This window comes from Pimephales promelas, chromosome 21 (assembly GCF_988280905.1).
Source record: "Pimephales promelas chromosome 21, fPimPro1.hap1.1, whole genome shotgun sequence".
NCBI classification, from domain to species: Eukaryota; Metazoa; Chordata; class Actinopteri; order Cypriniformes; family Leuciscidae; genus Pimephales; species Pimephales promelas.
Window position 1 is genome coordinate 14276184 of NC_142789.1, and position 13704 is coordinate 14289887.

At 36.7% G+C, this 13704-nt stretch overlaps 1 protein-coding gene across 2 annotated transcripts in view; it reads left to right on the plus strand.

Annotated features, from left to right (window-relative positions):
• Positions 1-13704, plus strand: part of naaladl2 (N-acetylated alpha-linked acidic dipeptidase like 2) — a 368062-nt gene that overhangs the window by 337802 nt on the left and 16556 nt on the right. For both annotated transcript variants that reach the window (XM_089124954.1, XM_089124955.1), the window contains exons 12-13: positions 485-578; positions 11061-11259. In XM_089124954.1, coding sequence (XP_088981080.1) covers positions 485-578; positions 11061-11259 — 293 coding nt within the window. The remainder of the gene's footprint in view (positions 1-484; positions 579-11060; positions 11260-13704) is intronic.

Sequence of the window (13704 nt, forward strand, 5' to 3'; positions counted from 1 at the left end):
ATAGAATAAGAAAGTCTGCCCAAAGTGCCACATGTGTCCTTTTTTCATAAAATAAAAATATGTTATGGTCACTGACTGTTAAGGTCAGTTGCAATATTTACTGCTTCTTTTTTCAACTTTGTGAGATTTTTAATGTTTTTTTTTTTTTTTAACTCTAATGCTCAACAAGGATGCACTTATTTGATAAATATTGTGTAACATTATTACATTTTAAAATTACTGTTGTCTATTTTTAATAAGTTTTAAAATGTAATTTATTCTTGTGATGGCAAAGTGAAGGCTGAAAAGAAATTTAAGGTCAAAAGAATAAGCCGTACGATGTTTGAGTTAAATAGGAGTGTTTTTCTTGAAGGTGTTTTTGCAACAGTATTGATGGTAACCTTTATAAATTTACTTATTTATGTTATATTTTTCATTTTGTTATTCAAAGAATAAGGATCCAAACTGACTTGTTAATGGACCATTTTGTCTTTTGCCAATTTAGATAACAGCTGAGGCCATCCTGCGACTTGCTACAGATCCAGTTCTTCCCTTTTGCCCTCTGGATATCGCACTGGATGTTCAGAACAAACTCAAAGGTAAGAATGCACCTTTCATAGTTTTTTTTTTTTTTTTTTTACATAAAAATTAAATAAAACGGTATTCCTCATCAATTTATAACTGGCAGGAATTTTCTAGAAGTTTGTTTGAGGATGTAACTCAGCATTGCAGACTGAGCCAGCTCTGTGTCATCACTCACTCCTCCCAAAGATGATTTATGGAGAGATCATCTCTTTGGGTGGACATATCGATCTTTGCATTACAGTTTACCGGGGCATTGGAAGAATGACCTTGATTTCTGCATTTGTAAAATACAAATGGGTGCAAATCATTTCTCGGCTCACCCGGTGCTCAGATCAAATGGGATTATAGGCTTCAGACCCGACTGGACATCAGTCTGGTGTTTCACCAATAAAAACGGAAAACATTCCCACCAGAGGAAAACACTTTATACTTCATTAAAGCAAAATAAACCCAGGGGTAGTAATGAGCTTTTGACTGAAAATGTACAGAACATTCGGAAATTAAAGCCAAAGACTTGCAGAACTGGATTTTATATATTTAATAACATAAAATCATTTCATAAAATATTTGGCTCGCAGCCATAAAAACATAAAATGGTGGCTCGCCGGTATAACTATTTTTCACCTCTGCAGAGAGACATTCAAAGCTACCCCTCTGAATCTGTTCTCTAACATTGTCAGAGCGGTGGGCCTTTGTGTTTAAATATTCATGAACGCACAGAAGAGGACAGGTGAGAAATGTAATTGCCACATAATGACAGACTGCAAAGCCCTTAATGCTGTGTAGTATTGACATTTCATCAGACAAGCACCAAACACTTGTGTCCGATCTTTTGTTTTACTGGATGCAGCGGCATTGCATGCCTGAGAAAATCCCACATCATCCACAGATGCTTTGTGAAGTTATTTTCAATGTCACTGTTTGAAAAGAAAAAAAAAATCAGAAATATCTTCTTTTTTTTTTTTTTTTATCTCATTATTTTGCATACTGGTGATGGAATGGCACTCCCAGCTGTTTCCTGACAGATATAACTGTTCTGTTCAGTCTGTTCGGTATAATTTGGAGTTTGAAGGAGTGAAGTCTACTCCAAATGTCACTGTTATGGTAAAACCTGTGATGTCATTGTACTGACGTTCTTTGTCAGTTAAAGTGGTGGTTTACTGTTTTTTTTTTTTCTTTGCATGACTGTGTTTATGGGGTGCAATATAACATGTATTCGTGATTTTGCTTTTTTTTTAAAAGTTTTATTTTTCATAAATTTATCGTAAGCCGCTTTCTCCTCTGTCATTTGAACGACCGGTTTACATCCTGATTCTATGAAACCACTCCGTCAGAAACAATGGGGTTTAGATTGGTTAGTTTGGGCCGGTGTGTTGTGATTGGCTAAACTGTGTAGTGCAGGTTTTCCGGAAACTTCATGCCCATTACCTTTACGGGCGAGAGTTGCATGTGTTCCTGTCAAATGTAAAAAAATGGTGTCGATACTGCCGTATTAGTTTGAGTCAGAATCAGACCCAGAAAGCGGCGATGAAGAGAGGCAAGCAGAACCTCACCACGCACGGCTCTCACAAAACATTTCTGAATGGTAATTTTTTTTTTTTTAATTACTATTATTATATTCTATTCTACTATCATTATAAGAATTTTGATACGTTGTTGCTTGAAAATGCTACTGCTGCTTGTTAGCTTTTGAGATACGGTTTTCTCCTGATTAAACATTTAATTTTACTGAATAAATGTTTTTCGAAAGTTATTGTTTTATCGATATAATGAACACTGGTTTATATATTCACAAAACTTAGTTTACTCAGTGTATAGTTTTATTTAGGTGTAGCCTACATTTGGCAATTGTGTTAACCATACTGTACACTGATAACAGCAGCTGAAGTTTGCTGCGATTACATAGCCTATAGTTTTTTTTTTAACTTTATACACATTTGTCTTACACAAAATAGCATCAAACTAACTGGCTACTATACACAAACAACGTTGGAATTGGTTTACGTTATTGATAAAATCGAAAAACTAAGTCATTAAAATATATATACATGAAAATACATTTACAAAATTAGTACATATACAAGTACATATAAGGTCCAAAATGTTAGTACGCATTTGTCGTAGACACGAAATAGCATAAGTAGCTATAAAGCCAGCGCTGACATTTGATGAAACTAAAACATTACGTCTGAAATTATACATGCAAATACATTTAAAATGATTAAGTCTTACTTACAGGTTGTGGCCCAACAACTGCTGCCTCTGGTTTTAAAGTTGGAACTGCTTCATGTTTTAGTAACAGTTTCTTGTTGAATCCGGCATTGAATTGGTGGAGATCCTGGAAGCTGTCTTATGTAAAATGCGCAGCACAGAGAGCTAAATTACTATTGTAACTTTCTGGAACGCAATGAAAAATAAATTGTATCCATTGTTGACAAACTACAACGTCCGTGGGAAGCCCGAACACAGACGACCTGACAGCTGGATGAACATAACACACTTTCGACCAGTGGTGGAGGAAGTACTGAATCTCAGTACTTAAGTAAAAATACAAATAACCAGATAAATATTAACTTTAGTAAAAGTAGAAGTAACACAATGACAACCATACTTAAGTAAAAAGTAAAAAGTACCTGATTTTAAATGTACTTTAAGTATTAAAAGTAAAAGTACTTGCATAACAATTGATTCTCTTAATGACTATTTTCTAATGATTAATAAAACATTTAATCGTAACTCATTCAACCTAATACTCCTATAATGATGGTCAATAATGATGGAAAAAAATGGCACCATTTCTGAAACAAGCTTGCAATTAGGCAATATAAACCATGCTTATCCTTACTAACTTATATGTTTATAACTATGTTTGGCAGTAAACACGATTAATTTATGGTGTATTTCTGAACCTCTTGGCTTGCCATAATCCTAACCAAACGTATATTACACACGGTGCGTTTCCTATGCACATAAAAACAAATTTTTGCGTATAAATTGCACGATAAACACACTGTGTGCGAGACGCATTTAGTTGATGTATCTATGGCAACCAAACGTCACTGGTGAGACAAACGTGCAACGAACAGATCAGATTACGTTTTGGCCAGGGAAAAACTTATCAGAAAATGTAATGAAAAAGTAACAGAAGTTGTAGAAATGTAGTGGAGTAGAAAGTATAATAATTGCTGCAAAATGTAACGAAGTAAATGTAAAAAGTAGGCACTATTTATTCTACTTAAGTAAAGTAAAGATACGTGAAAAATGTACTTAAGTAAAGTAACAAAGTATTTGTACTTCGTTACATTCCACCACTGCTTTCGACGAGCCACAGAAATATGGCCATGCCTTTTTTTACATATTCCGGAGGGAGGGTTGATACAAATGTATGGGTTATAGTTACGTATAAAACCTGTTGTAGTCCTATTCGAGTCGTTTTTGTAGGGATTAAACCTGATTTTCCTGATTCCTAAATTTTTTAAAAAATTGAAATCTCTGCTTACACTGAACTTTCAGCGCTGCAACTTTGCAGATACTGTTCATGCACCAACAGCAACATTACACACTATTTAAAATGAAAAAAAGTGAAATCGCAATCAACCAGGTTTAGGTTTTGCACTTTGAGCTTTGTAACATGAAACCACATCATATGACCCATTTAAATGCAGTGCTATATTCTTATATAAAGCCTGATTGTTCATGGGCACCAACTCAATCAAGAGTGGGTAGAAGCATAGAATTCCCTCACCATAATAAATATTACATACACGGTATCATTCAAAAGTTTGGGGTCAGTGTGTTTTCAAGAAATGTATTCTTTTATTCAGCAGGAATGCGTTAAATTAATCAAAAGTGACCGTAGAGACACAATAATGTTACAGAAGAATTCTATTTGAATGAAATGCTGTTTGTGTATAACTCTCTACTCATCAAAGAATCCTGAGAAAACAGTCATGATTTTAAATTGTAATATTATATTTCACAACATTACTGTTTATAGAGAATTATTTAAAGTCCCTGTGAACCGGAAGTTGCAAACGACTTTAATCCAGTGTTGTGACGTATTTCCGAGAGAAACGGAACACTAAATGAGGCAAAATAATGGGCGTGGCTTTTTTTCCAACTAGCACCTGATTGGATCTAGAAAAATGGGTGTTTCATTCTGAAATGGAGAATGACGCAAGTTTACACACGCTGTCAATCAATGCTCGCTCGGCGCTCGCAAACACACAGCAGCTGTCAGTTGGAGGGGCGTGGTTATGGATGTTAAGGAGACACCCAAACCGTAAAGCCTACGTCATCGGGCAAGGTCCTCCAATGCAGAGGGGAGGGGCATTTTCAAAATTTGATTAAAGATTACGAAGCCATTTTTTTTGTGTGTGTGTGTGTGTGTGTGTGTGGATTGACTTGCATGTATGAATTGTTCACCACAAAACAATCAATTTAGGCAAACAAAGTAAGTATGGTCAATTTTGATTTCATGGGGACTTTAAGCATTTAGATATAGATACCAAATTTAGTACAGAGTTTGATTTGTAGTGTACAGTAGTTAGAGAATGGGGCAAGAAGATGAATAGTGCTTGTTAGGACATTCTCTCCTTTTAAGAGTTTCAGAGGCACATGAAATGACAGTATTCATGAGGAATAATGTATTGAGGAAGATCAAAGAGTCATGGCTAATTGAAACCTTTGAGATCGTTTGTTCCCAGAGAGCTCATTGATGTTCAGATTATTTTAGAGTGACTCTGCGACGTGAAGAATGAAGACTGCCAGACATCATCTGAAATCACACAAAATACTTGCTGCAAGATAAGTTGATGAGGCTGTTGTTATTGGTGAAGAGAAGCTACTTTAAAATGTAGTTATCACTACAAAGTTAAGCTATTCTCTTTTGAAAAGTTAGTTTACTACAGCTACTAACAGAAAGTCAAAAAGCTCATGAGGGAAGAACGATTATGGCCTCATGCTGCATTCACGCTACCATTGACTTTGTCGCTGCATGTCGCCAGTGGCTGGCGGTGAGGCCGCTATGGGAGTTTCTACTACTGGTTGCCTAGTAACATTTGTGAAAGACATTCACAGATGTTACTCCATGTTTTAAACAACAAATCAGCTTTCTTGCTGCTACAAACAAACATTTTGGAAGCAAATATCTAAATAATTGTGGTGTCAGGTGTCAGAAAGCTGGGACACAGAGGCACACACTTCTTGAAATGCTTGCTAGGATCCTTAACTACGCTCTAGCAAAACAAATGGTTCCTAAAGACAAAAAAGCTATTGCCGTGTATCACACGTGCCCTCTTCTATTTTTAAGAGGTATTGCTTCAAATAGCTGACAGCCTGTTGTCTTCTGGCCTTACGATAGTTTGAACATTAAAATCCTTTGTGAAAAAGAAATCATCTGTTATAAAACACCGCTTTTGTAGCCACACACACTCAGACAGATGTTTTTGAGGTGTTGCATCACACTGTTTTTTTTTTTTTTAAGCTTTTGTGGAAAGCATTGCATTTTTAAAACAGAGTGTCTGTTCATAGTCCAACTTTTTCAAAAAAGCATCTTGAGATCCCAGCATTCAGAGCGATTTCTTTGAGCTCCGTCAAGCTGTTTGTTAATGCAACCTAAGAAACATATCTGTAGTATGCACACACACACACAGACATATGCAAAAGCCACATACACACAGCAACCAGAGCCCAGGTGTCATTCTCCCTCTAGCTTTGCGTTGAAAGCTGGGAAAATGATCCCGGGCGTGTCAGAGTTGGTGCTGAACAATATAATGTGAGGCTGTTCGCTGCAGTTGCAGTTGTTATCTCATCACGAAAAGTTATCTCGACAGACGCCTCCAACTCAGGTTCGGCCCTCTACGAGAGCAGGCTAGTCTTCTGGTCGAGGGCAGCCCGGGAGGGGCACTTACACATAAACTGCCTGGAGATGATAGCGGTTGTGAACGCCTTGGGGCATTTTCTCCCTTTCTTTCTCCACAATGTCCTAGTCCGCACAGACAACAGGGTGGTAGTGTCCTTCATAAATTGCCAGGGCGGTCTCAGATCGCAAAGCCTTCATGCGCTTGCGACGCACGTGCCGGGCCACCAGAATGTGGGCCTTGACAGGCTGTCCAGAGACAAAGTTCCCCCAGGGAAATGGTCTCTGCACCCTCAGACAGTCCAGTTACTGTGGGACAATTTTGCCAGAGCGGACAACGATCTCTTTGCATCAGCAGAGAACACGCACTGTCCAATATTCTTTATGAAGAGCAAGGATGCGTTGGCCCTCAACTGGCCCAGCCGTTATTGGCTTAAAGGGATACTCCACTTTTTTTTTTTTTTTTGGAAATAGGCTCATTTTACAACTCCCTCAGAGTTTAAACAGTTGAATTTTGCCATTTTTGAATCCATTCAGCCGATTTTCTGATATTTAGAAGAATATCTGTTACCAGACAGTTTCTGGTCTCATTGACTACCATCGTATATATTTTTTTCCTACTATGGAAGTCAATGAAACCAGAAACTGTCTTGTTACTGATATTGTTCTAAATATCAGAAAATCCACTGAATGTATTTGAAAATGATAAAACTCAACTGTTTAAACTCTGGGAGTTGTAAAATGAGCCTATTTCCAAAAAAAGTGGAGTATCCCTTTAAAGGGCACCTATCATGCCCCTTTTTACAAGATGTAATATTTGTCTCTGGTGTCCCCAGAATGTATTTGTGAAATTTCAGCTCAAAATACCCCACAGTTAATTTATTATAACCATTTGAAAATGTCATTTTGGGGCCTGTATGAAAATGAGCTGTTTTGAGGCACGCCACTTTAATGCAAATGAGCTGCATATCCCCGCCCTGCCTTTGGATGAGGGCGTAATTTGAAACCTATGGCAGTCGGTCTAAGCAGAAGGGGAGAGTGAGAGACGCGCTATACGTTTGAATCGAAATATATAAATAGCACAAAGAGACTCCGGCAGAATAAACACATGAGAATGGACCAGTACGTCTCGGTATGGTTATTTGATATTATTTGATATTATGGTTATTTGATATTATTATTTGATGTCTCGGTATGGTTATTTGATACATTTATGTACTTACAGAGTTGTAATCGCGTCCTCTTTGCAAGTATGGAGGAGCAACACACACACACAGACACACAAACACTAACGCTGGCGCATTTTTTTTTAAAACTAACGTTACATACACATGCTGTGATAAAGTTTGCTACGTAACTTACAAGCGAAATTACATTTATGCAGGGACCTGTGGCGTCATGTTTAGCTACTTGTCATACAGGTGCTTCTGTAGCAAATGTGAGAAGATGGCTAACTTACAGAACAGGAACATATATGCGGTTTTTAATACAATATCTTTAAAAATATATATATTTATAAACGTGTACATACAAACAAGGTTTAAATTATATACACTGACATTCTACGACGACAAATATTATAGACGCTTTTGTTGTTGAATTGGCTGACATCAACTGAAAAGAATATTTGCTTAAAAATCATACAAAATACACTTACTGTTACTGGAGGTGACAGTGGATCGCAAACAGTAGATGACGATCCACACTTGAGGATTAACTTTTAAGCTACAACAGGATTAACCAACGAGTCGATAAGTTATGTTTCCAAGAGACTTTACCGGCTGTCGTTGAAACAATGGAGGATGGTGTACAGATCACCGAGGGCGGGGTTTATGCCACAACCACACTGTCAATCAAACCCCTTTCTCACTTTCTACGTCACAAAGAGCTGGATCTCAGAACACCTCGTTCTGAGACAGTGCAGATGATTTATTGAGATTGTAAAAAAACCACTGGGTGGATTTTTTATCATTCTAGGGTGGTTTTGCTCACACACTGCCGACACACATTTATGTTCAAACACCATGTAAAAGTGAATTTCCCATAATAGGTGCCCCTTAATATTGGCTAGATAGGCCGACAGCAGCCGTGAACCTGTCAGCACAGTCCCTCGGTAACTTCATACTACTGATCACCGTTTTACAAAAGCATTACTAGTTTGGAGTGAAGCATACGTACAATTGGTAACTGACAAGGTTTTATGGTGTAGTATGCAATATATGACTGAGTTATAGGCTAATGTTACCAGTAGCTTGACCCAGTTTTTTTAAATAAATAAGGGCAATCATACCTATTGTAGTTAATTTTGCAATGTATCGTTGCCGGTCAGTAGGCGTCAATGCCTTGCAATAAGACATTTATTTATTTTTTTTCTTGTTCGATGTTCGCTTTGTTTTCCCCCACGCCGACTCCGCCCTCACCACGCCCCAAACTATGACTAATTGCCGACTGTATGTATATACAAATGTGAAAGTGTTGCCTCAAAAATCTCAAGCGATTTTATTTTGTGGTGCTGTCTATGTTGAATGGCTGCCCATAAGTGAATATATAATTTTTGTTACCAACAAAATTCCAATTTTAGTGTAAGTCTCCATGAGACTTTGTGTGAAACTACCATTGTCCATTTCAAATGTATTTGTTTGTGCATTCAGTAGTATAGACGCATGTGTGACTACTTAGTATATATGCATGCAAGTGAGACACCTCATACTAGCCTGTTTAAATGCACACCCACCTGTCACAGCTCTGGCATTATCTTCGATGACAGTTCTCAACAGCTCCAGCTTAACACATGATTAATGCAGGCTTTGAGTAAGCAAGTTGAAAGACTGAGCAGAAGCATGACAGAATTTTCTATGTGTTCTTTTCAATTCAAACTCCTTAAACTAAAGATCAGTTTAACCCAGAGGGGTTAGAAGGTTTAACTCATTTGTTAGATTCTGAATTCGGGCATATGGAGTTATGCCAGGAGTACACGTATGTCTTTATTTAGCCCAAAGTTTTTCTGTTAAATACTAGACTTTTTCATTTTGAGGGCCAGAGCTCTCCTGGAGTTTTGAGGATTGCATTTAAGCTGTCAAAACAGTTGTAGCTAACAACAAGTGAAGTCAAGTACAGAGCCGGGGGGTCTGTCTGAGATGATTAAGTTTATGAGGATGAAGTGAATTTGGATAAAAGCTGCTTTAAATGATGGAAAGGTGAGGTTAATAGCAGCTGCAATGCATTAAGCTCAATTTGGCCGTCTGTGTTATTCTACCTAAAATTGACCGAAATTATGATGTCCAATGCCTAGCAATTGCACCATTTAAGAATTTAATTTTTAAGAATGCATTAAATTCTTCCAAAGTGAAAAAGACTTTTACATTGTACCAAAATCCCTCCAAAAAAAAAAAAAGTCCTGCTCTTTTTGAACTTTCTATTCATCAAAAATTCCTAAAACAAAATTGTTTCAAAATTCAATAAATTCTTTTTTTAAATATATTCTAATAGAAAAAAAGATACACTATGTTAAAGGCACAGCTAAATTACATTCATTATAAGATGGTTTTAAAGGCACAATATATAAGTAAAATAACAAAACCACTAGAACAATGTTATTGTTGACTTGTATACTTTCCAACAATGTTTAAATCAGCTGTTCTAACCAGTGTAACGCCCCTTATCATCACTGTCAATGACGTCACATCCATATTACCCTCAATCTCCAGTTTTATTTCCAGATACCTTGGAAATACCAAAGACACTTTAATATATTTTGTGTTTCATTAGACAGGTGATCTGCTGTTTGGAAACCTTTAAAAATACAATTATACAGTTATACAACACAGTTATTGTTTGAATGTCTTGTTTTCTTGATTTACTCTGTTTTGTGCCCACAAAAAGTAAATCTGACTATTTAGTCAAGTTGCTAATACATCATAATCAGAAAGAGTGTTAATTGTAGTTACAGTAAAACAGCAGTTTCTCCACAATTCAAAGTTTTTAAATGAATTGCATTCCGTTAAAGGGATACTCCACCCAAAAATGATGAAAATGAATTCTGTCATCGTTTACACACCCTCAAGTTGTTGCAAACCTGTATGAGTTTCTTTCTTCTGCTGAACACAAAGGAAGATATTTTGAAGAACGATTGGAACCAAACAGTTTTTGGCACCATTGACTTCCAGTAGAAAAAAAAGAAACTCATACATGTTTGTAACAATTTGAGGGTGAGTAAATGATGACAGAATTTTCATTTTTGGGTGGTGTATCCATTTAAGCAACACAGGTCATCCAGCTTTTATTAAAATTATATTCTAATATCGATCTAGCTTACTACAGTGTGATTATGTGATCAAACGTCACTGTTACAAAAGAGGCGAACATGAAACTTAAATTAAAGATTATATGCTCGGTTTCACAGACAGGGCTTAAGTTAAGACAGGATTAGGCTTTAGTACATTACATTAATTTGGAGATTCAGTGTGAAAATTTGTATTAAAATATAAAACAATATTACACATTTTAATGTTAGGTGCAATTAATCATGGTTAATTTCAGAAAAAAAAAACAATGTTTGATTAATTCGTTTTAATGGATTGACTGCAGTAATTCATATATCATTCATGTCATATTTTATTTATTTATTTATTTTTAGATGACCTATTGAGTAGGCCAGACCTGCTGAACCTGGCTGCATCTTTGAGGGACAGTTCAGCCTTCTTCCAATCTGAAGTCATGCGTCCTGCCAATGACCCCAAAGAGAGGGATCCAGCCCATGTACGCATGCTCAATGACGTCCTTCGAGATCTGGAAAAAAGCTTCCTTATCCTGAACCCTTTGCCAGGGTTTTACAGGTAATTGTTTTACACCAGTGGCTTTCAAGATCACAAACGTAAAAAAAAAGAATGCTAAAATATTTATGAATCCATACATTTTTACAACATGAAGTCTTTCATGCAAACAATAATACATTCATACAAAGAGCCCTCAAGTTTCTAAGCATGTGAAAAGTGGTAAAACACGGGAAACTTTGATATACCTGAAAACAGAGAGATGTCAATTATTGAGGGTTTGTGGTGAATGAAAGCTGAATAAAAAAGTTTCTTGTCAGAAGAGAAATGAAAGCGTTGCTAAAAATGCCAATTTATTGTCACATCACTTTAAGGGAAAACAAAAAACCATCAAGTATTGCTCACACTTTTTTTTTTCCTTTGACTTACTATCCTACTTTTTCCCCACAGAGTTTACCAAAAAAAAGTTTGAATGCAAAACATAATATAAAGTGTAACAGTCCTCATGGAGAAACCAAAAATGAGCTAATTTGGAAAGTTGGATGATATTCCCACTTCTCATTGTAGACCAGAAACCTGTGCAATCAAAGGTAGCTGTCACATCTGTGTATTTTGCTGCTGATGCAGTGGGATGCATTTACGGACAGATATGGAGATGAAACGTTAACATAGTACAGTATTCTAATAACTATTCCCTCAAAATCTGCTGCTTTACAAGGCGATATAGATGATATGACAATTCATTTTAGAATTAAGAACAAATCGGCCTGGTTGTTGGCTGAGGGCTTGGCTGAGGCTCTAAGCCAATGATTGCTAAGCTAATGAGTGCTAAGCTGTGTTGTCGGTTTGAGTACAGAAGAGATGTGCCCGAAGCCGAATACATTATTCAGAACGGCATGGATAATGGCTTCAAAACGAATAACAAATTTTGCCAAATAGAAAAGAAAAAAAATAATAATATTTGGCGGACAGTCGCTCCTTGTGTTTGCTAGATAACAGGTGAGCCAGTGGATAGCACAATATTATACATAAACATCTAAAACACTTATGCAATAATGAGTTTAAAATAAAGTCTTCAAAAATAGCTTGGCAAGAATAATATCAACTAAAATACTACATCATACACATTTTTTTTTTTACTATTTGATGTCTATTTAAAGGTGCATTGCGCAAGTCTTTGAGTTTTTGTGGAACTGCCCCCTCTGTCGACAAGCGAAACTGCAACCAGAGGTGTGCACACTCATGGACCACACACACACACGCACGCTTGCACGAGCTGTTCATGACCAAATCAGGCGCACAAATCTTTTGTTACAGTCATAATGTCTTCAGAGGTAATAAAGTTATAAATCTGCAAGTAATTTTAAATATATGAAAGGAAAGGCATTTGAGTAAATTACACACTTATGTGTGAGGGGAAAACAGGGGTAGTAGAAAACTTTGGTTTTTGTTTCCATCTATCTCCATGTTGAACTGTTTTATGTGTTTACTTTATCCACTTATAATTGTATTATTATGGAAACATGTTCATGAACAATGTAAGTTATTACTTTGAATGGGATCCCGTTTGAGCCCTAGAGCAGACCGGAGATCTGTCCATTTGTTGAAAGCCTTCCCGATGTTGATTTTCGTCTTATTCCGACGCCTGACTGACTCCAATTTGGCCCTTTTGGTGGCACTATTTTCTTTGTCTTATGTGGAGTTTGCGTTGGGGTTTGGAATGAACTACAAACCGGTCTCTTTGAATCCATCTTCTACTTTTGTCGAAAGTTGACTAAAGTTGTGTCGCTCGAGTTGTCTTCGCTGATACAGAGAATGGTGGCGAATGCACAAACCTACCAGACAAAGCCAGGTGAGCGTGAACGCGCATGACATCACGCCCAGTCTCAATTTCTGTCCCAAATCCCTCTTATTTATTTTACCCTACAGAATTCTAGAGGCAATCACAGTGATCAGAGAAGGGCTCATTCAGCCCATCAGGCCAATGTTTAAGCATGTATGGGTTAGAAAAACAGTTTTTTTAAACATAAAATGTTGCACCATGCACCTTTAAATTATGTAAACCTTGTCGATATGAAACTCTAATTTATGAAATAAGAACAGCACGATTGCAAATCAAATAGCCACGTTGCCGTCTCTGCGGGAATCAGAATCCAGCTCTCTGTCAAGTCTCTGTCAAGAGTAATATGAACTAAGATACTCAATCATACACATTTACTACGACTTAATATGTTTCGTAACTTAATATGACTTAACTTTTCGCAATATGATACAGGCTACTTATTTCTCTCTCTCTCTCTCTCTCTCTCTCTCTCTCTCTCTCTCGCTCTCTATCTATCTCTCTCTCTCTCAGAAACAGCAAGGATTTAGGCTACGTATAACTTAATATTTTAGGCTATGTATATATTTATAAAAAAAAAAAAGGCTATCTTTATAAATTCTTCAGATTTGCATTTGTATGCATAATTAAAGTTGTTTTAGCAATTTTCAACCATTTCTTTCAACTTC